This window comes from Diorhabda sublineata, chromosome 3, assembly GCF_026230105.1.
Source record: "Diorhabda sublineata isolate icDioSubl1.1 chromosome 3, icDioSubl1.1, whole genome shotgun sequence".
Classification (NCBI taxonomy): domain Eukaryota; kingdom Metazoa; phylum Arthropoda; class Insecta; order Coleoptera; family Chrysomelidae; genus Diorhabda; species Diorhabda sublineata.
In genome coordinates, this window is record NC_079476.1 from 29702630 (window position 1) to 29723480 (window position 20851).

Here is a 20851-nt window from a genome sequence, read left to right on the forward strand (position 1 = left end):
AGTTCGTTTTTATTAACATTGATTAGAATGTTTTTGGACGTCATTTATGATACAGTTACGTATTTCACAATTGTGAATTTATTGCATTTTGTGTGTTTAATTCCACCAAAAAATTAACCAAAATATATTAACCAATTAATCGTGCAGTGAACACTGAAATACTAGCTGTTGAAGAATTAACAAAGGCGGTCAGTAATCTTCAAAATTCAATTAAATAAGATAGATATCTGGACTAACAAACGGCGCGGCGTATTGAAATCGAAGAAGAAAAATCTGCTCAGTAAAAAGATAAACAATCTCCCAGTTACATCAAATAATAAGATTATCCCACATAAGAAAACTGTCAAATATCTAGGACTACATCTGGATAACAAACAAAATTAGCAGGAAGAAATTTAAATATAAAAAACTATTTTGGTTTCTAGGAAGGAGCTCACAACTTACTATTAAAATAAGGTGCAAATATACAAACAAATTTTCAAACCGGAATAGACTTATGGTTTACAACTATGGGGCTATACTAGTGAAAGGAATTATGCTTGCCTTCAAATTATTATAATTAGCGACCCGTGCTATGTCCGCAATAAATATTTATACCAAGAAATCCATATAAAAGCAGTCAAAAAAGATTAAAAGAAGAAAGACACGAAGAACGACTTAATAACCACATAAACAATGAAGCCTCTACTCGTAAGTACACAGCAACTGAGACTGTTGAACTTGTATGAAATGTATGGTTAAATCCCAGTTGAATTGTGGATAGCCACAATAGTGAAGAGCTAATAACGTCAATTTCTCAAGTAAACCAATAAGAATACTTAGGATATTAAAGCACTTGGTAGATTAGGTTAAATATGCAAAATGTCGGTTGATAGTGAAATTAGGTGCATTGTTTCTCCCTTAAAAAAATAATAATTAATCGTGATTAACTAATATTAGACTCATAATAGAAATCTACTAAATACTCGACTATAGACACAGTAGTGGCGGTTGATTTTAAAGGGAAGTGGTACCAAAAATCTAATAAAATTCTTTTTTAAATCTCTGGAAGATGCATAGTCCGTAAGGACTACGCTTTTTACCGAGTAGTAGCGACTTAAAAAGCCTATTACTAAACGAAAGTAGCTTGGCTTATAAGCGTAGGCTTTCAGCTAATTTTTAAAGAGCGCAAAAACATTACTGAGGCTGTTTTACTTGTGTGAAATGTAATACTTAAAGCCCAGTTAAATACAAATAAATGCCAACTCCTTAAGTGAATTATTAGGAATACTTAGGACATTAAAGTATTTGGTAGATTAGGTTAAATGTAAGATGTTGATCAATAGTGAGATTAGGTGCATTGTTTCTTTCTTAAAAAACTAGATAACCGTGATTAACTGGTGGAGGTGGAGCTAAAAATCTAATACATTTTTTTTAAATCACTGGAAAATGTGGTCCGTATGTACTAGGGCTTTTTACTGAATAGAAACGATGTAAAAAACTTATTATTATTCCAGACAATTTATAATGTAAAGCTGGCCACTCACGGTACTGCAGCGTCGTACAATTTCGTCGCATCCAACTAAATCGAATGCAATTGGATCATGTGTGGCCTTACATCCAACTAAATCGTACGATTTGACTGCAGACAGAAAAGGCTGACTGCTCGAGTACAGCAGTGTATGACCGATTTGTTAACTTTTCTTGTTTCAAAATTTGTTTTCCCATAACTTTAAATGTCGAAAATGGCTTATGCGGAAAATTTCTTGAGTAATTTTTTGAGTTGTATAAGGAACAAGAGTGTCTATAGAAAGTTAGAAGTGATCTATATCAAGATAGAAATGCAGAAAAAAGGAAAATGAACATTTTAATTGAAAAATTTAGAGAGGTTAATAAAAAGGCAAACGAAGATTTTGTGAAAAAAAAAATTAATAATTTTGGAACATCTTATAAAGGAGAACTAAAATTAGTAAAGAACTCAAGTAAGTCCGGATTGGGGCAGAGATTTCCAACCTATCGGACGAGGTAAGTAAATAAAAAATATATGTTTTAAGCTTTATTTTGCGATGGGACAGCTCCTTCATTATTAAAATATGACATAAAATGTTCTCTTGTTATTTTTACAGCCTGTGATTAATTTTTGGCACTTGACCTTTGTAGGTCAACTAAATCCTCTGAGCTAACTCGAAGCTCTAATGTGGGGTTCCAATTTCTTGATCTTCATTATCCAAGTGTTGTTGAGGGGTATATCCCTTTTCGTTCGCAAATAGTTATGTAGAATGCAACACACCAGTACTATTTTTTCAACTGGGTTCAGTATAAAATATTCGAAATCTAGCTGCCAAAATTACGAAAACATTTTCAATTATACGACGCGCTCTTGACACTCTGTAATTAAAAGTGGCTTTTTCTTTGCTCAAATGTTTCTGAGGAAACGGTTTCAGTGAATTTTCTCCTAATGAAAAAGAGTCATCTCCAATAAAAACATAGGGTGAAGTTCGATCGCTGTGTTCTATTTTTTCTGGCTTAGGTATATTTAATCTTCCAGAGATCAACTTTCCATAATATTTACTAGATTTTGATACACCTTCATCCGAAATTCTTCTGCTAGTTCCAAAGTGAAAATAGAAGATTTCGTAATTGGCATTTACTATAGCCATAAGTACCATACTATGGAATCCTTTATAATTATAATAGTAAGAGCCTGAATGAGGTGGTGGAGTAATTCGAACGTGTTTTCCATCTACAGCACCCAGACAGTCGGGAAAGTTCCACATTTCTTTAAACGAGTCTGCAATCCCCTTCCAATCTTCTTCTGTTGTTTGAAACTTGAAAAAAAATATTTTAGGAAAAACATTTGGATAATGGCGCTAGAAAGCAGCAAAGCAGATGACGTTTTTTCTCCAAGAACGTTGGAAACCGTAGAAGATTCACATATATCTCAAAAATCGGCAATATCAGAAAACACGGCTACTTCTTCAAATATCACAACGCCACCTTTGCGCAAAAAAACTAACGAGAAAAGCCGAAGATCCCAGAGATGCATAATTTTCTACATTTCAGTTCTTTTCAACTTTTACTGATAATTCTAAATAATAAACAAAATAAAAAGCAATATCTTTTTTATTTATTTAACTACCTTTAAATATTCCTTAAGAAGTGTATAAATAGCAAAGTTTCAGGTACTTTAAATCTTCATAGCTCCATCCAGTGGCTAGAAATCTAAAATATATGAATCAAACGGAACTTCTCATATTTATGTGAGCATCGCTTTCATTGATAAACCTATTATTGTGGTTTTACAAATTTTACTCTAAAGTTGCCAAAAGCCGCTCATGTGGTGATATTGATTGGCGCATATTTGTGTCTTTTTTTTTTAAATCAAAGAGGTTACCAGTCAACAATTTCACGTAAGTAGATTCATCCATCCGTAAGTAATTTCTATAATCATCTGTATGCAGCCGTAGTTCTTCCAATAAATTAACCTGACTTAGTGAACACCTTTTCTTGGGCCATTCTTTGCACCAAAATCTGCGTTTACTTTTAGTTTGTTTTATTTTTGAATAAGCATAGAGCGAGAGATACTAATAAAATTAAATTATTTTGATCCAACATGACCGAAAGCGAAGATTATACTGCGGCGCAGTATCGTTTGTGCCCTCGTCGATGTTTCAACCAAATTGTACGATCTTGTCGAACGACGCCGACGCCGCAGTACCGTGAGTGGCCAGCTTAAATCCACAATAATAATTATATCATCACATTAATATTGCTTAATTTTCATATTTAGAACTGTTACAATTTAATATGGGATACTTGAAATTAGTCATGTAACGAATATTACCATATTTTTTCATTCTCGCAGAAATAACAAATTGAAGATAATAATAGTCGGTTAACAAAATCAAAATCCATTCATTTCTCCAGTTTTAAATGCAGGAGACAGTTACTTACCTTCGTAAGCACATTATCAGTCTTCACTTCAACATTTTGTATTCTTATTTATTATTTTACTTTGGACGATGAACCTAAATAATGGATTTGCATTAGAACTTATGTTACTTACGTTTGTAATGTGATACAATCATCTTGCAGCATTCTCTGCTCGTCGTAAAATACGACTAGAAGGAAACAAGTACACAATGGAGAAAATTTGTTATGAAAGAATTCCCCGAGCGGGTCCTACGGAAAGTAGAGTCCCATCTCATCATATAGATGAGCTACTTCACGGAATACGAAGAAGCAACATAACAAAGATTCACCACTTTCAACAAAATTAAAAAGTTTGAAGCATCGTTACAAGCTCGCCGCCAGCAGACAGACAATTATTTACCCTCATTTTATCTATCTTTTAATTCATATTATTCATACTATTTATATCTGTCTTAATATCTGCCCTCATCGTTTCATTGCTGATTCATCATACTCATCAAAATTTTCATTCCATCCCAATTCTGGCCTTCTTTCTTCTCGTTCTTCTAATCCTTATCTTGCTCCTACCTGTTTTCCATCCATAAGCGTCATTTTCGTGTCCATATTGTTTTTATTTCACAATATTATATATGAATGGTAGTTATTATTTCAAGATATATTTTTTTAGCCCCAAATTTTAAGTTCCCCACCAATGAGCACGGGTGTAAGTAGTATGAATAATATCTAGGAAGGTATATTTATATATTTGTTTCTTTGTTTTCTAGAAGTTTTTATAATGCTTTTGGGATATATAGTTTCTTTAGCGCAGTTTAGTTCAGTTTATAATAGCAATAGTGAACAGACGGAAATAGAAGTAATCGAAGAATTTAAATAAATTATTGAAGTTAGTTAAATGATAGTAGATAAGTGAATTATATTAATTAGTTAAGTTTAATATGTGAATAAATTAAGAACGTAAGAGCCAGTGTTTAATAATTCACACCACGAATAGAAAACAAATAAATTATAAAAACATTACAATTGAGAGGATAAATGAATTTTTTTGTAACAAATATTTTATTATTAACAAATATCATAGAAATAATACTGTACTGTAAACAATGCTATTCATAAATAAAAACTAAATCTATATTCCTGCTTAACTACATATTCAGATATAAAATGAAAGTGTTTTTATACAATTACCTAAGAAAATATGTATAAAAAATCTGAATACAAAGTTTTTATTTTATCACAAATTTGTATTGATCGGCATGGGAAATTTCACAGAAAAATTAATAATTTATATAAACAAAGTTTATATTTAGATATTCATAAAATATGAATGAATATTGGCAGTACATACATAAAAATTTGTGTAATGATCATACTTTTCAAAATATTGCTTTAAGTTCATCATAGAATACTAATACAAGAGCCGCTCCCATACCACGAAAAACATTAGACAAAGCTCCTTTGAAGAAAGCGCGTGGCCCTTCAGTCTTGAAAATTTTCACCCAGCAGTCCAAAGTATTTTTATACTTTACTTCGCTCTTCTTGAGCCCTGACTGCATCATCATTCTTCTTCTCACTGTGTCAAATGGATATGAAATTATTCCAGAAAAAGAGGTCACAGTCTAAAAGTAATAATTCCATTACTATTGTAACAGTTAATGGAGTGGAGTTAATATTTTACTATAAAGAAAATCAGTAAATGGGTAGTGGTAATATAGAGTCATCAATATAAGCTCAGTTTGTAACAGCATCATGTAAATAAAAAAATATCCTATAATTGTTAATCAATTCAAAAATTTTCTACTTAATAGTAGAAAAATGCACTATCCATATCTTTGAAGAAGTTATGGAAAATAATAAAAGTCCATTAATTTTTTTTTAAAAACCATTCAAGTAAAGAATTTTTCACAATCTAAGAAAGTGACTAGCCTCCAGTTAATTTATGAGATGCAGTATAAGAACTACCCTTATACGTCTAAATTAAACAAAACCAAAGTATGCCATAAAAAATTGTGATTTTGAAGATATGATTTTATCAAGTTCCTACGGATTGGAGTCCACTCACTTTCAATCAACACAATGTACCTACTTTAAACAATAGTGTGATTGAGTTAATGAAGATAAGTTAAAAATATAACCACTGAATACTGGAGAAACTGTACTCAACACGTGAAAAAATTGAGAATTCATATAGATGTATGTACACAAATATGAAGAGTTTAGAACCCTTAAAAAACTTATTGATTTGCAAGATAATAGTGTTAGCGAAATTAAGCTACATGATATCTAGTAATAAATCAAATGTAATATACGTATTTGTGTATTAGTATATTGCGTATAATTTCATTTCAAACTTAAAAATGATACAACTATAAGGAAAATACCAAGTAATATAATAGTGTGGCCCTCCACAATGCCTTCCACACAAATAGCCATAAATATAGGACTTTTGGGTCTTGTAGAATTTCTTATATGCACTTTCTTAGATTGTGAAAAATACTATGCCACAATTTAGCCTGATCAGGTATACAGTAAAATTATTTATTGTATTCACATAACAGGACTAACAATGCATAGTTGTGTATATGTCGAAATCATTAAAAGAACTTATAAAAAAATAAAATTGTTATATGAATAATATAAGAAATTACCTGTGCAATAATAAATGAAATAATGAAAGGTGTGTTCTTTGGATCTGGTAGCATACCCTTTGCGGTATCAAAAAAACCAAAGTATGCTGCTCGGTAAATGATAATTCCTTGAACTGATACCATGAAGCCTCTATACAAACCAATCATTCCATCACTTTTAAAAGTTTTTACAATACAATCTATCAGTCCAGTGTACTGTCTCTCTTTTAAATTTTTACCAACGTCCGCTCCCAAACTGAAATTGATAACCTGTTTTCAATTTACACCTAATGTAATAGAGAAGGAAAATATTCAAATTATTGCATCAGTAAATGGGTAGTGGTAAATTAAGAGTCATCAAAATAGGCTCAGTTAGTTAAAACATCATGTGAAAACTTAATTTAAAATCCTTGCTTCATCTTAAAACTATAAAATTTGTAACTGACAATCCCTTGATCAATTAAATTTATATTCAAAATCAAATATACTCATATCCGTTTTTATATCAATTGATAATAATTTTTTTAAACAATAAGTATAGAGCCAAGTGCAGGGAAATTTTGAATGGTACATAGTAAATGGGAGATTATTCTTAAATAATTTTCATGATGATCGTTTTGATTCTGGAGTGAAGTGAAGGATCCATGTTTCGTCCATTGTTACATATCAACGCAAAAAATCTGATTCATACGTGTAAACAGGGCCAAACACCGCTCTGAATCATCAACACGTTGTTGTTTTTGATTGAGTGTAAGTTAATGTGGCACCCACTTTGACAAACGCTTTCTCATGGTCAAATGTTCATGCATAATTGTAAACACACTGCCTTCAGATATCTTTACGGCTTCAGTTCTCAGGCAATTTCAATTTACGATTAGATAGAACCAATTTTTGAACTTTTTTGATATTTTCTGGAGTAAATATCTAAATTGAACAGCCAGAACGTTCACAATCATCGGTGTTTGTACGACCACGTTCAATTTCGGCAAACCAATAACAAATGGCTCTTTTCAATGGAGCAGAGTCCAAATAACACAAAGCCATTGCTGAGCTTGTAGTACAGTATTTTTTTCATCAAATAGCAATGATAAATTAACACATGAAATTGTTTTTAATCCATTGTTTTGAAAATAACAAAAGTAGCTCCACTTAAATGGCTGCCACTTTTTTCTGACTAATCAAAATGTCATAAAATTCTACATAGTCTTTTGAAAGTTGGTGCTACATAAACGTCATATATATTTGACAAAGGTGGCGCCATCTGTGTGTCAGTCACACGACTTATTGAGTGATTTAATAAATTTATGGCATTATAATAATAAATTTATAATACTTTCTCTTTGCTATCTCAATATTTTACTTTTTTAGTGAGTTTAGGACAATATTTCATTTTTTTAATAACTAATATTATTCAATATTAATAAAATAATCTTAAAAACCCTTAACATTTTGTAAAAAAATTCAACTCACCGAGTCCTGGCATAATCAAGTGGATAAACAAAACATAGAGATGTGGCTCCTGCTGCCCCACCAGAAGCTAAATTTCCAGCAAAATACCTCCAAAACTGTTTATTTTTATCAATACCTCCCATGAACATTGATTTATATACATCTTTAAAAGCAAAATTTAATGCCTGTGTGGGAAAGTATCTAAGTACATTGGCTAAATTACCTCTCCAGTAACTCAAAAACCCTTGTTCTTTCGGAATACGTATGAAACAATCTATTATACCTGAAAAATAAAAATGTGTTAGAACCACTTACATAAAATTAATTTCAATTAAAAAGCTATTCCTAATATCAGTAAATGGGTAGTGGTATGCTTGAAGTCATCAGCATAGGCTCAGTTTTTTCGACAACATCATATAAAACAGGCATATAACTTATAAAATTTAAAATACCTTTCATATAATAAACCATATAGGAACTATGTTGAAAAGTAGAGGGAAAATATTGGAAATGGGTCCACAGGTTTGATATACAAGGTGTCTCAAAAGAAAAGTCTTTCTATTGCTTATTGGATCAACACAGCTATTTGGAAAGGCGTGGAAGATATGTCAAGTTATGACTCTTGAAATTTAGTCGCTATGGAGCATTTCTCGGTAACCGACCATGGGTTGTGCATGTGCAAGTTTTACAAAAATAGTAATTCTAATATTCGCAAAGTTCGTCACCTAAATGATGCGCCAGGCACTCGAGTGATCATAAAATATATAGGGAAGTTTGATCAATACTGGTTAAACTAAAATCGGGGCGTCCAAGATCTTTTAGAACGATCGAAAACGTAGATACTGTTATTCGGTCTGTTCGTGACGAGCCTGACTTGTCTATTTGGAAGCGTGCTGTTGCTTTAAACGTGCATACATGATAATTATTTAACATTTTATACAAAGATTTGGAGATGCACCTTTACAAAATTCAGTGGTGCAAGAATTGAAGCCTCAGTATCCTGATCAGAGACTTGACTGATGGTTTCCAACGTTTACCAACATACTGTTTTCAGATGAAGCTGATTTTCATCTTAATGGAGCAAAATTTCCTCTACTGGAGTGCAATCAATCCAAATCACAAACATTAGAAACCTCTACATTCACCTAAAGTGACCATATGGGCTGCAATGTCAGCGAGAGAAATTAAAGGTTCTTATTTTTTTTGAAGATTAAAGGGGACGCACAGTTAAAGTGAATTCAGAGAGTTATGTGCAGATGTTTGACGACTTCGTGCCTGAATTGCAAAACTTATGGATATTTTAAACTACATGGTACCCATAGAAATGAGCAACTTCACACACATCCCATAGATCTCGTGAGTTCGTGAAATTTTTCTTAGCAAATTAACATACAGACTTCCGTGGCACATTTAAAAAATATCTCTCACGAAATATCTTCACAGAAAATAGCTGTCACAAGCAATATTGTGCTTGATTAATTGATTGCCGTGAGCGCAATGGTTTACATTTAATTCTCTAAAAATTGTTTTTTTAAATGTGAACTGTCTTTCAAGACAACTTGTATATAACAAAAAGAGTGAGTAAATTACAAAGTTATCACGAGTTTAAGAGTTTGCAAGAGCTTACAACGAAATATGGAAAGTAAAATTATGCAACTAATTCAAAATTGAATTATCCAATTTTAGATTTTTACTTACAAGACAAATTGTTTTTTTATATATAAGGTAAAAGCACCAGAGCCAGACATTGTAACTTTAGCCGATACTTTCTAGTTTGATATTCAAAATTAAGAAAACTATCATTGTCTCCATCTGTCTGTTGATGGGTGAATGGGAAAAATCATGTATTTATTTGGTTAAACAACGAACTTTCCGCCATTTAGTGAAGTAAACAAGAATTGATATCAGGTAAATAGTGATATATCTGTGAATTTTAATAAGAATTCACCACAGGTTGTACCACAAAGTAGAAAAGAATAAATTCTAACCAAAACATGCACAGCTGAAAAGCTTTTATCTTATTTTACATGTCTAAGAAAAGCAGCTGTATCTGCCTGCAGAAATGGTATACCTCTAGGAATTGCTACAAAACAGTTTAATGTACCAAGAACCACCCTTTGGGGAAAATTTTATAGAAAATATCATGAATAGAAAAAAATGAGACCTTTCACAATATTTCCTCCAGAAAAATGAAAAATTGTTGAACTGATTAAATTCATGGCAAAGAGGAAGTTTTTAATAATAAAGGTTAACATTGTGTGCTAGGAAACTAGCAGCTGGGTTGAAGAAAATCGATCTTGATACAAAAAATTACTAAACCAGATGTAAATGGTTTCACTTGTCACCACCTAAATTTGTTCCAGTATATTAGCCAAAATGTAACTATAAGTTAATGAAAAATTTTTACCCAAGTACCTACATAAAATCTGCATTTTTCGGGTACTGATAATGATGATTTTTTTGTACCTTTTATTTAAATAATTAAAATTATACTATTTTATGCCATGTCTAGGATAGGACCATTTGATCTTTTAATTAAAAAATTCATATCCAAAGAAATAAAAACCTTAAGCTTTTAATTATATCAGTTTACTTAATACTAACTACCTAATAGCCCTGCATTGAAAATGGAAGATATTCTCTAATTTTTTTGAATTGTTTTCTTTTTAAAGAAATATCCTCACACAATGTCTACCGCTGGAGCTCTTGCCTTTATATTAAAAATTTCTAGATAAAAGTTCAATTCCATGAATATTGACACTAGTCCAATTCCAATATCTATCAATTGAGTAATATAGACATTTCAATGAATTGTACTGTTTACAAGTGCCTACTCGGAATATCAAATACATCTATTATTGGGAATACTGGAAAACTCTTGGTCATTTTACAATATTTTATAAACACTATATGATTTTCAGGGAGAAATTGTAAATACAAATAATGGGAGAAAAAAATTGGTAGATATCATTCCTCAAATATATAGATCTATTAATGGCGAATAATGGAAAACTCATTTCACTGTATTTTATGGACACTATAGGATTTTCAGGGAGAAATTGGAAATAAAAGGATGGAGCGAAAATAACATTGGTTAGCAATATAGATATTGCTAATTATAATTTGGACATTTGCTTCAAGTCACTAAAGCAAAAATGTTTCAGGGTAGATGAACTCATACTCTCAAAGATAATATACCAACCTCATTGTTAGATTGAAATGCTGTCCTTTGAGTATCTTTATGAAATCAGCCAATACCTGGTTAATAAGAAAATGTTTTCAATTAATATAAAACAAAAAAATAGAACATACTGCATATATTAGCAATCATCAAAAATGTTACATCCATATCCAAATTTTCTAAATACCAACTACTTTGTCTAGCAAAGGTTCTACTTAACATAACATCGAAAGGCGAAAGTAAAATTTTGATTTATATTTTGTTCAAGGGATAGCTATATAAACTCAATCGCATTCAAGAATGAGTGGTAAGATAATCAAATTTCATAAATTAATAATTATAATCATAATGCCAACAAATTCAATAACAAGCATATATTTTGAAAGTTAGAAATCCATTCATAACAAAAATCAACTTTTATCCATATATCTTCAAGTGGAGATTAATTTAATTTGCAAATATCAATCAATATCAAATTAAAATTGGTAAATATGAACAGATTTGGTTACTAGTTATCTACAATTATTGATAAAAATGAAATAATAAATCACAAATTTTCCTACGCATATTACTTCCACTTCCTATTTAAGACATTTAATTTTACACGTGTCTTCATCAGAATAAGAGTGAAATATATTACATTTCCTTATTACTTTGACAAATTATACAACCATCAGATAAGTTAACCACGTGTCTTCTGACTGAAGATTGAAAAAATTGAGCAAATCATAATTATAAATACGCCGATTAATAAGTTGATGAAGAATAGAATTGGAATAAATTTAGAAATTACCTTTATATTCCTTCTCGGGCGAAATCTGAGTGCTAGCTGCTTGAACCTGTAAAATCAATTTAACTCGTTCAATTGGAGCAACCGCTGTTTTTGCTATCGCAGCAGAAATGCCTCCAGCTAAAAAGTCTTTAATAAAAGTTTTAATATCGGTTGGCATTTTAATAGGACACTACCTTTAGTTTTTGAAGTCTTACGTATCACTATTTGACAGGTAATAATGTGATAGTGTACAAACTAATAAGACTGAAACTGAAACACTTCCACATGATTCCAAAGATGACGGGAAATAGGAAGCATGGATAGAAGGATGTTCATAACCAAAAATTGAAGCATGCGCATAATGTGTTCTTATTTGATTTTGACATCCAACATAGATAACATACTGGGTACACTTAATAATAAATTGTTAGATTATTGGTGTAGGTATAATTTGTAAAATTATATTTGATGGGATTAATATATATTTCATTCGAAGAGCCAATTCACGACTTAATTTATTTCCATGAGTCTTTTTTTATGCACTATTCGACATTTCCAACATCATATTATTTCAAAAATTATGGAACATTGAAAGAAACCGAATAAGGACTTTTCGGAAACGAACTCAATCGGAATCAGACCCACAAACAAAGCTAACAAGTCTCTTTCAACCACGGTCTCATAATTGCTATAGAGTAGCCGCTACTCAGTGGTGCAAAGATTATATACACGGAGTAGCGTGGTTCTCATGTTGGTTTTAAGTGTATGAAATAGCCATGACGCGAGCTGCTATCTAAGGATGGACGTGCATAAGGTAAGGAGAAAATTATAACATTAACCTAAAATTGGCGAGTACGTGATACAGTAGTTGTTTTTAAACTAGGAGGAGTAATTTGAAAAACCTGAATCACACCACTAAAAGTTACTAGATTTAGAGAACAGCCCTGATTAAGAGTGTGTTCCGAAATCGTCGTGTTCAAAATCTGAATATTAACTTCAAAACGGCTTTTCATTGACCCAGGTGACAATCATGGAACTGAAATAAGTGAAAAGTCAAAAGGTTATGTTTTTATTTATAAATAATAAATGTGATAACCTACTAAATAATTATATCGAAAAAGTTAACTGATGTTGTTTGTTAAATAAAAATAAAATAATATATCATAAAATGTTCTTGGTTTATTTACACTTATGTATTCATTGTTGTTTAAATAACTTATAATGTACAAAACGTTTTAACAAAATTATTATATCCAACAAAAGTACCTAACTTATCGCGAAACTAAATATTAGGTTGTAACAAATAAATAAAGTGGATGTATTATTTTGTTTCAAATGTTTTAAATTAAGATTTCTTCATTATTTATTTTATGTATGTGGTATTAAACTGTACCCCATTTATGTTGACATTTTTTATTGAAAAATATATGTAATATTATAAATTATATTATAGTGTAATCTGTTTGTTTTTATATTTATTATATTCAAGCTATAGTGTACTTATAGCGTGAAATGCTATTGCGTCTTTGAGAGAGACAGATGCTTCAACCACGATCATTATCACGGTGTAAAACTGCCACTAAAAAGTGGCGGAAAGTTCTCGGTGTTTAAAGTGCCGTCAAACATCGAACAATACAAAAAGTGAAAAGTCTAGCAGGTCTGTTATCTTCCTCTTCTGTAGCACCGGCCACAAGGAGCGTGAGATGACACGGTCTCTATTACTCCATCTCTTGCCCCGCTCTCCCTCTAATGTTCTATCTATCGTGTCTCTCAGCAATTTGATCGGTGGTAGGGCAAGCCAACCGCTTCATCCCGGCTCCTGGTCGTTCCCAATTTGGCTACATTCCCTTCTACATTGCTGTGTCCAGGTATCCAGCAGAGTATAACCTTTCGGTCACGAATCCATGACAGGGCTTCGCGACAGCTCACCACTGACCTAGATCTCACTGCTGTAGACGATAGTGATCTCAGAGCCGCTTGGCTATCCATGTAGATTGTGATGTCACGCACCGTCTCTGCATCGGATTAGTTCCGCGCCTCGTTCTATTGCCCGCAGCTCGACTTACAGTATGTTGCAGCCATTTCTAAGCCTCAAGGATTCCCTTATTCTCAGAACAGAGTATACTCTCGCTCCCGTCTGTTCTCTTCCCAGTCCTCTCTCGTTGGTATGAAGATGTTCAGGTCTGTATCAAAAGTCAGTCTGGCGGTAATGTAGTCAGTGCGTTGTTTCAACACACCTTTCTAGTCTAGTCTACTGTATCCGCCATATTCTCTATCTCCTTTAGTATCCTGGTGTGCCCATAGTTGGATTGTTTCCACAACCCAGTCTGAGGGCACATTTAGTTGCTAATCCTTTTATGTGGAGATCCAGTGGTTTCAGATTCAGCAGTACATCCAGTGCGGCGAGGGGTGTGCTTCTTTGTGCTCCTGTTATGCCTATGGCTGCTAGCCTTTGCACACTACGGCTCCGTAAGTTATAATGTGTCTTACAACCTCTGTATACAGCCAGCTTGGTTGTAGTCTCCATTTTAGCCGAAAATTAGGTGTCTTGTGAACAGAATCAGTATGTTCTTTTCGGGGGTGGCCCGAAGTCATATGCATAAGCATATGCTATTATCTTTACTCCTGCGTTTTCTCAGGATTTCCTCAATTACTATTAACCACAATAATGGGGATATTACACCACCCTGTGGTGTGCCTCTTTTTGGTTCTGATTTCTCCCATTTCCGAACTGATCGGACTGCTCTCCAGCATGCATACCAGCCAGTTTGAGTTGGTATCGTCAACCTTGTGATTCTCCAGAGCTTTTCTGATTGATTCCGTATTGATATTGTTGAATGCTCCCTCTATGTCCAGGAATGCACCCATAGTGTATTCTCTTCTTTCAAGGGATTTTTCAACTGTTCTCACTACCTCGTGCAGAGCACTCTCTACGGATTTCCCTTTCAGGTATGCGTGTTGAGCTATGCACTGCTTTTCTATTTTTCCAAGTCTATGATATTAGATATAGTTTCGTAAGATTCAGGATTGGTTCTAATGTTTTGTGGTTTTAATATTGGATACAGATACTTGAAATATTTATCTTAATCAAAAAATGGAATTGATATATTTCTTGGATACCTGTGTCGATACCATCTTCCACAAAGTCCTCCGCATGTTCCATGTATTATCTTTTTTTGTAATTTGAAATGTTGAGAGTACTACATTTATATTTCTGCGCACGTGTATCGTTGTATTTACAAAATGTTACATTTGTAGATATTTTAACACATCTTTTATTTGGACGATATAATTTGACAACAAACAAATTTATAATTTCAACGTCATTTACTCTGTCATTGGATTTTTTAGGTTATAGCGGATTAAAAATTATGATTACGTCCACAGGTTATGTGGCATAAATAACTCATGGGATTATGTGGTTGCCTATACATATTTTTGATAAACTGCTCCACGTAAATACATTCAAGATTAATTTTAAAACTTGAAAATGACTAATAATGAACCCAGAAAAGTAGCTCTTCTAACAGGAATAACGGGACAGGTATTATTTCATTATAAATATTTTATCTCTTTCTCTTTAAGTATTCAGACAATATATTTTTTATCATTTTCTTTCTTATAGTGTAATAATACTACTGCACACAATAATGAACTACTTGAAATGTTAATATCTAATTTATATCTATCCAGTAGTATATGAATGAAAGTTATTTAGTGACGATCTTTACTTTATGTTAAAAGTTACTAAATCCAAGTTGTTATTGAATATGTTATTTACTAATAAATGTAATAAACTTTTATTTCGATTGGTGATATATTGTAGAAGTTATAAATGAATAGTTTAGTTCCACCTGACTAAAACAATTTGTATTTCAAGGATGGATCCTATTTATCAGAATTACTTTTAAGTAAAGGTTATGAAGTTCATGGTATTATACGTAGAGCAAGTAGTTTTAATACTGGTAGAATCGTTCATCTGTATTCAGACCCTTATGCTCACAAAGGTGGAAAGTTTTTTCTTCATTACGGTGATATGACAGATTCTAGTTGTTTAGTGAAAATTATAGGAAAAGTTAAACCCACTGAAATTTACAACTTAGCAGCTCAAAGTCACGTAAAAGTTTCATTTGATTTGAGTGAATATACAGCTGAAGTAGATGCTGTCGGGACTTTAAGACTTTTGGATGCAATTAGAACTTGTGGATTAGAACATTCAACTAAATTTTACCAAGCATCAACTTCTGAATTATATGGAAAAGTTGCAGAGATTCCTCAAACAGAAAAAACTCCTTTCTATCCTAGATCACCTTATGGTAAGTTGCAAAGTAATAGTTTATTAATAAAACAATATTCCAATCAACTTCATAATTAAGCCAAACATTACTTTCTAAATAAGGATTTTTTATCCATTTAACAAAAAATTGTGTAATGTTATGTTACATTATTACACATATGTAAATAATTTTTGTATAAGTAAAAGGGACATAAGATTTTAAAATCTGTCAATATATCTGTACCTGCCCATAATTGGCAAATTATGTTGTGTTGATAGAAATTAAATTATGTTCATAAAAAAAAACAGAATCAAGAATTAGTTATTAGATATTTAGGAATTTGCGTGAACAAAACAAGGTATATAGTTAAAAAGCTTGAATTATTTACTATAAAATTTTGTATAAATAAAATAGAGCCCATGACAGGAATAATATATAGAAATATAATTTTTAGTCATATAGTTATGAATATAGATAAACCGCTAATGTTGCATTCTCATATGTTTATATGTTTTAAACTTGACTGTTAGCTATTAAGCAGGTCAAGCCTTTGTTATAGTTTTAAGTGTTATGTAGTGAGTATAATCCAGTAAATCCAGTGTAATTGAAGATATGGTTCCTTTCACCCTTTATTCTCGATTGGAGTAAGTCCTTCCATGTTACCATACACCACAATTTTAACAGCAAAAAAGTAAACACCATCTTCGGGAGGCCAATACAAACATCATTTTCTTTTCTTGCTATGGAACTGGAATCCTCAACGTTTACAGCTGATTTATATAATCCCGCTCATCTTAAAAGTTTAGAATGTGGGTTGGCTTCAACTGCCAGAGATCTTCGTTTTTTATTAGATATATTTCCAGGTAGAATGTTGTATATATCAAGAGGATGGATAAATGAAAAACAAATCAAGATAAGAATAGTTTTGTATCAAAGAAGACAAAATGAAAATGGTGAAAACTAACAACTTTTCCCAAAAGTTCAATTTTGGATATGTCACAGTATTCCACAAGAATATATAAACATTATCTTTGTAATTTTAAATATTCATATTTATATTTTTTGTATATTGCAGCTGCAGCAAAATTGTATGCATACTGGATAGTCGTTAACTATAGAGAAGCCTATAACATGTTTGCTTGCAATGGTATTCTATTTAACCATGAAAGTCCTAGGAGAGGAGAAACTTTTGTAACACGAAAAATTACAAGAGAAGTGGCAAAAATTCATTTAGGACTTTCTGATTGTTTGACATTGGGTAACCTTGATTCAAAGAGAGATTGGGGTCATGCCAGAGATTATGTTGAGGTAAATAATTCGTTAAATATATTTTATTATTATTTAAATTAATTAGCAGTGACATTATAATAGCCCAATTAATAAAGTACTTTGATGAGAAAAAATTAGATTTAAGCTGAATTTAGTTGATAGAATATTACTTGAGGAACATTTTTACCCCAAAAATCCTCCCAGAGCTTCCCCCATGCCCCTCTCAATGGTTCAAAATGTTAACATTCATGAAAACTCAAATATCTCCCTTAAAAATGGATAAGATCGTGATTTTTTGTTTTGTTTATTATTGAATGGGTTATAATATTACTTAACAGTTTCATACTCTTGATTAATTTGAAAAAAGATGCGTCAAAATCTAATTTTTTGTTATTCAAATTTAGTAAACGTTCACTTACATTCTTATCCTCCAGACAAAGCATGAGTAGCGTTATTCTTTTCAAAGTTGTCGATGGCACCTTCCTGAAATATCTTCATGAGGAGAGATTTTGTATCCTTTCAAAGAGATGTACCATCAAATAAATCAGGTATTTTTTAAGTAACATTGGTGAAATTGACTGTTGCAATCATGCCGTAGACCCTTGACATAATTGAAACATTTCAAGTCCTTTTCTTTCTATTTAATTTAGTTATCTCTCAAATCGAGGTATTTTTGAGACAACACTAGTAACTGGACTTATGTTCTATCTACTATTGCTTAGTATAATCATCATTCATTTGGTTGATTGTTAATACCAAAGTAATTTCAGTTATTTTTTGGATACGAATTCATTGTTTGATGTAAAAATTAGGCACAAGAAATGGATTAAAGGAGTCAAACATAAAGAATATAAATGCGAAACTATAGAGAAGTCAATACTGCAGGATCTTCTGTACGTAAATTATAACCTAGTGGAGACGATTGTAGGTTAGATGTTTTGATACGTTTTCTTTACTTCTTTTAGATTCCAAGTAAAAATGGTCTAAGATACTTTTTATAATCGTCTTACATGTACCCGCTCGATGCATACCCGTTTTAATTTTTTTCTAGAGATTCTTCAACAGCTTTGTGAAATTTGCTGTATGTGTTGTATGCTGTCCTCTGTGCAGCAAAACCTACATGCCGCATTATCTGCTTGGCCTAACGTCTTCAGCTGTTTGTCGAGGCGACAGTGCCCCGATAGAACCCTTGTTAGTATTTGTAGATTGTTGCCCCAATAATTGGTTTTGCTCCTATCGACCTTTTTCAGTGCTTTTTCTATTGTTCTGTAGCTAACACCACAGAAGGGTTGCTAACGCTGTTACTTCCTCACTATTTTTAGTTCGATATTCCTCGAACATTAATCTCGACATCAGATCAGAAACAGTTCTATTTACTTCAGGAGCTGATTCCCACGCCCTTAGGAAATGCTTCATACTTTCTGGCAGAGACATCAACACTTGTCATAATCATTTTATCACTTATTCCTTCCCCCAAAAACTTCAATAAGCCTGTAATCTCATCTAAATGTGATATAATATCTACAACATTACCTTCCTTAAATTATAAACTTAAAAATCTTTGCATCAAATTAACTCAAGAAAAGGTAGACCTTTCATCAATAATTTTAACTAAAATAATCTCATATTTTAACCAAATTAGCTTGATTGATCAGGATCATCTCTATAAAGATGTTAAAGCAAGTGAATTTACATTTGGATGGTGTATTCATTTTTATTTCAAATTCACACAATTATCTAATTTTATAGGCTATGTGGTTGATGCTACAACAAGAAACCCCAGAGGATTTTGTAATCGCATCAGGTGAAACACATAGTGTTAGAGAATTTGTAGAAGCAGCCTTCAAATATATAAGTAAAGAGATCTTATGGGAAGGTGATGGAGTAAATGAAGTAGGCAAAGAAAAGGATTCAGGAAAGATCAGAGTTAGAGTGAATCCTAAATATTTTCGACCTACTGAGGTGGTAAGTGTTGTGTAATTTCTTTAAGTACAGGGAGGGGATAAGTAGCTCAGTTATCGGAAATTTAGTCGCGATGGATCACTTCACTGGAGCGCAACGTCCATTCTGCATTATTACAAAAATGGCTATTCGTGCGCTATTGTTCGGCGATTGTTTCGACGTGAGTTTGGATTACATGACATAAATCAGTGTCTGAAGGAAAGTGTGATTCGATGTTGGGTCAGAAAGTTCGAAGCGGCTGGTTCGACTCTCAATCAGAAGCCTATGGGACGCCCAAGATCAACAAGAACAGAAGACACAATTCAACAAGTTAGAGCTTCAGTTCAACGTAATCCTGGTCTACCGACTCGCAAGCAATCAGCCGAACTTGTCGTATCCTGAACATCTTTGCGTCGCATTTTTCACTATAAAAAATCAGAAATAAAATATAGCTTGTGATTAAAGATCATATACATTACAATGTAAGGAAATATAAACCCAATATCAAGATGATTGGTTTAAAACTTTTTAAGCTAGAGTGTACCCGTTTCAAGAAATATGCGTTGAAAAAAAGTGACATAAAAAGTTAGTGTCAAGTAGTATTTAACTAATCTCTTTGATAAAGAACATTTATGCTTTTAGTAATTTCTATAGGACTAAAATTTTAAAAAATCTATCCATTTTCCTTTTCCCTCTTAAAAATACCTGGTAGTAAATGAATGATTACCTACTCGTACCTACCTGTACTACCAAAGGACATTTACTACATCTCTTATAACTTTTGAACGAATAGGAATTATCACTTGAAATTTCAAATCAATATTTTTTTATAGTTTTACAAGCGATTCCTGAAAGAAAATATAAATTTTTCTAAGCCTCTGCACCAGAGGCTCTCAAACTCATTTTGTCTACTGCCCACTTTGAAAACAAATTATTTTTTATTGCCACTAATTCTCAACCAGCTTAAAAACCATTATAATTTAACCCAAATGTGGAAATTCGTATAGCATTAGAATGCATAAATTATTTTTAGGACTTACTACTTGGAGATGCTTCAAAAGCTAAAGCAAAATTTAATTGGACTCCAAAAGTAACGTTCCCAGAGCTAGTCAAGGATATGATGGAAGCTGATATAGACTTGATGTCAAAAAATCCAATGGCCTAAATATACTTTCATTATGTATTATATATGTATATATTTTTAAATTTACATTCCTATTGTATTTTACATTTTTTATGTTGTCGATTGAGCCATACATGTATTAGTGTGATAATTTAAATAAAATTAAGTACATTTTACAGTTTTTTTCTTATTATTAATAATATATTAATTTCAAAAAACTATCTCCTTAATTATGTGTAGCATTTAAACTCGGCAAACCTTAAGGTAGGAAAATTTATCTGAGATAAGGTACAACAAAAAATG

The 20851-nt window shown here is 32.0% G+C and overlaps 3 protein-coding genes across 5 annotated transcripts; 1 reads left to right on the forward strand and 2 right to left on the reverse strand.

The window, feature by feature from the left end:
- Positions 1-2282: 2282 nt before the first annotated feature.
- On the reverse strand, positions 2283-2756 carry LOC130441751 (uncharacterized). The gene has a single exon (XM_056775536.1). It carries the CDS (start codon positions 2754-2756, stop codon positions 2283-2285), a length of 474 nt encoding a protein of 157 aa, XP_056631514.1.
- A 1923-nt stretch (positions 2757-4679) lies between these two features.
- On the reverse strand, positions 4680-12248 carry LOC130441584 (ADP,ATP carrier protein 1-like). 2 transcript variants are annotated; one of them, XM_056775318.1, is made up of 5 exons: positions 11960-12248; positions 8209-8268; positions 8007-8148; positions 6558-6792; positions 4956-5528 (listed from the first exon to the last, which is right to left on the reverse strand). In XM_056775318.1, the coding sequence occupies exons 1-5, from the start codon at positions 12114-12116 to the stop codon at positions 5286-5288; spliced, it is 837 nt and encodes a 278-aa protein (XP_056631296.1). In that variant the 5' UTR covers positions 12117-12248; the 3' UTR covers positions 4956-5285. The 2 variants fall into 2 exon arrangements, with proteins under 2 accessions (XP_056631295.1, XP_056631296.1); XM_056775317.1 differs by having other exon boundaries at positions 4680-5528; positions 8007-8268; positions 11960-12247.
- A 360-nt stretch (positions 12249-12608) lies between these two features.
- Positions 12609-20724, forward strand: LOC130441617 (GDP-mannose 4,6 dehydratase). 2 transcript variants are annotated; one of them, XM_056775377.1, is made up of 7 exons: positions 12614-12752; positions 12822-12998; positions 15290-15482; positions 15819-16254; positions 17291-17523; positions 19234-19449; positions 20459-20724. In XM_056775377.1, the coding sequence occupies exons 3-7, from the start codon at positions 15429-15431 to the stop codon at positions 20588-20590; spliced, it is 1071 nt and encodes a 356-aa protein (XP_056631355.1). In that variant the 5' UTR covers positions 12614-12752; positions 12822-12998; positions 15290-15428; the 3' UTR covers positions 20591-20724. The 2 variants fall into 2 exon arrangements, with proteins under 2 accessions (XP_056631353.1, XP_056631355.1); XM_056775375.1 differs by lacking the exon at positions 12822-12998 and having other exon boundaries at positions 12609-12752.
- The last annotated feature ends 127 nt before the right edge of the window (positions 20725-20851 follow it).

Bases quoted from the DNA above. Each gene is read 5' to 3' on its own strand.
- LOC130441751 (XM_056775536.1), bottom strand. From the start codon at position 2,756: ATGTGGAACTTTCCCGACTGTCTGGGTGCTGTAGATGGAAAACACGTT.
- LOC130441584 (XM_056775317.1), bottom strand. From the start codon at position 12,116: ATGCCAACCGATATTAAAACTTTTATTAAAGACTTTTTAGCTGGAGGC. The intron at 8,269-11,959 runs GTAATTTCTAAA...TTTATTTTTCAG, and splicing joins GCCCGAGAAGGAATATAAAG to GTATAATAGATTGTTTCATA. The intron at 6,793-8,006 runs GTGAGTTGAATT...TATCAATTTCAG, and splicing joins CTTGATTATGCCAGGACTCG to TTTGGGAGCGGACGTTGGTA.
- LOC130441617 (XM_056775375.1), top strand. From the start codon at position 15,429: ATGACTAATAATGAACCCAGAAAAGTAGCTCTTCTAACAGGAATAACG. The intron at 15,483-15,818 runs GTATTATTTCAT...TTGTATTTCAAG, and splicing joins TAACAGGAATAACGGGACAG to GATGGATCCTATTTATCAGA. The intron at 19,450-20,458 runs GTAAGTGTTGTG...AATTATTTTTAG, and splicing joins ATTTTCGACCTACTGAGGTG to GACTTACTACTTGGAGATGC.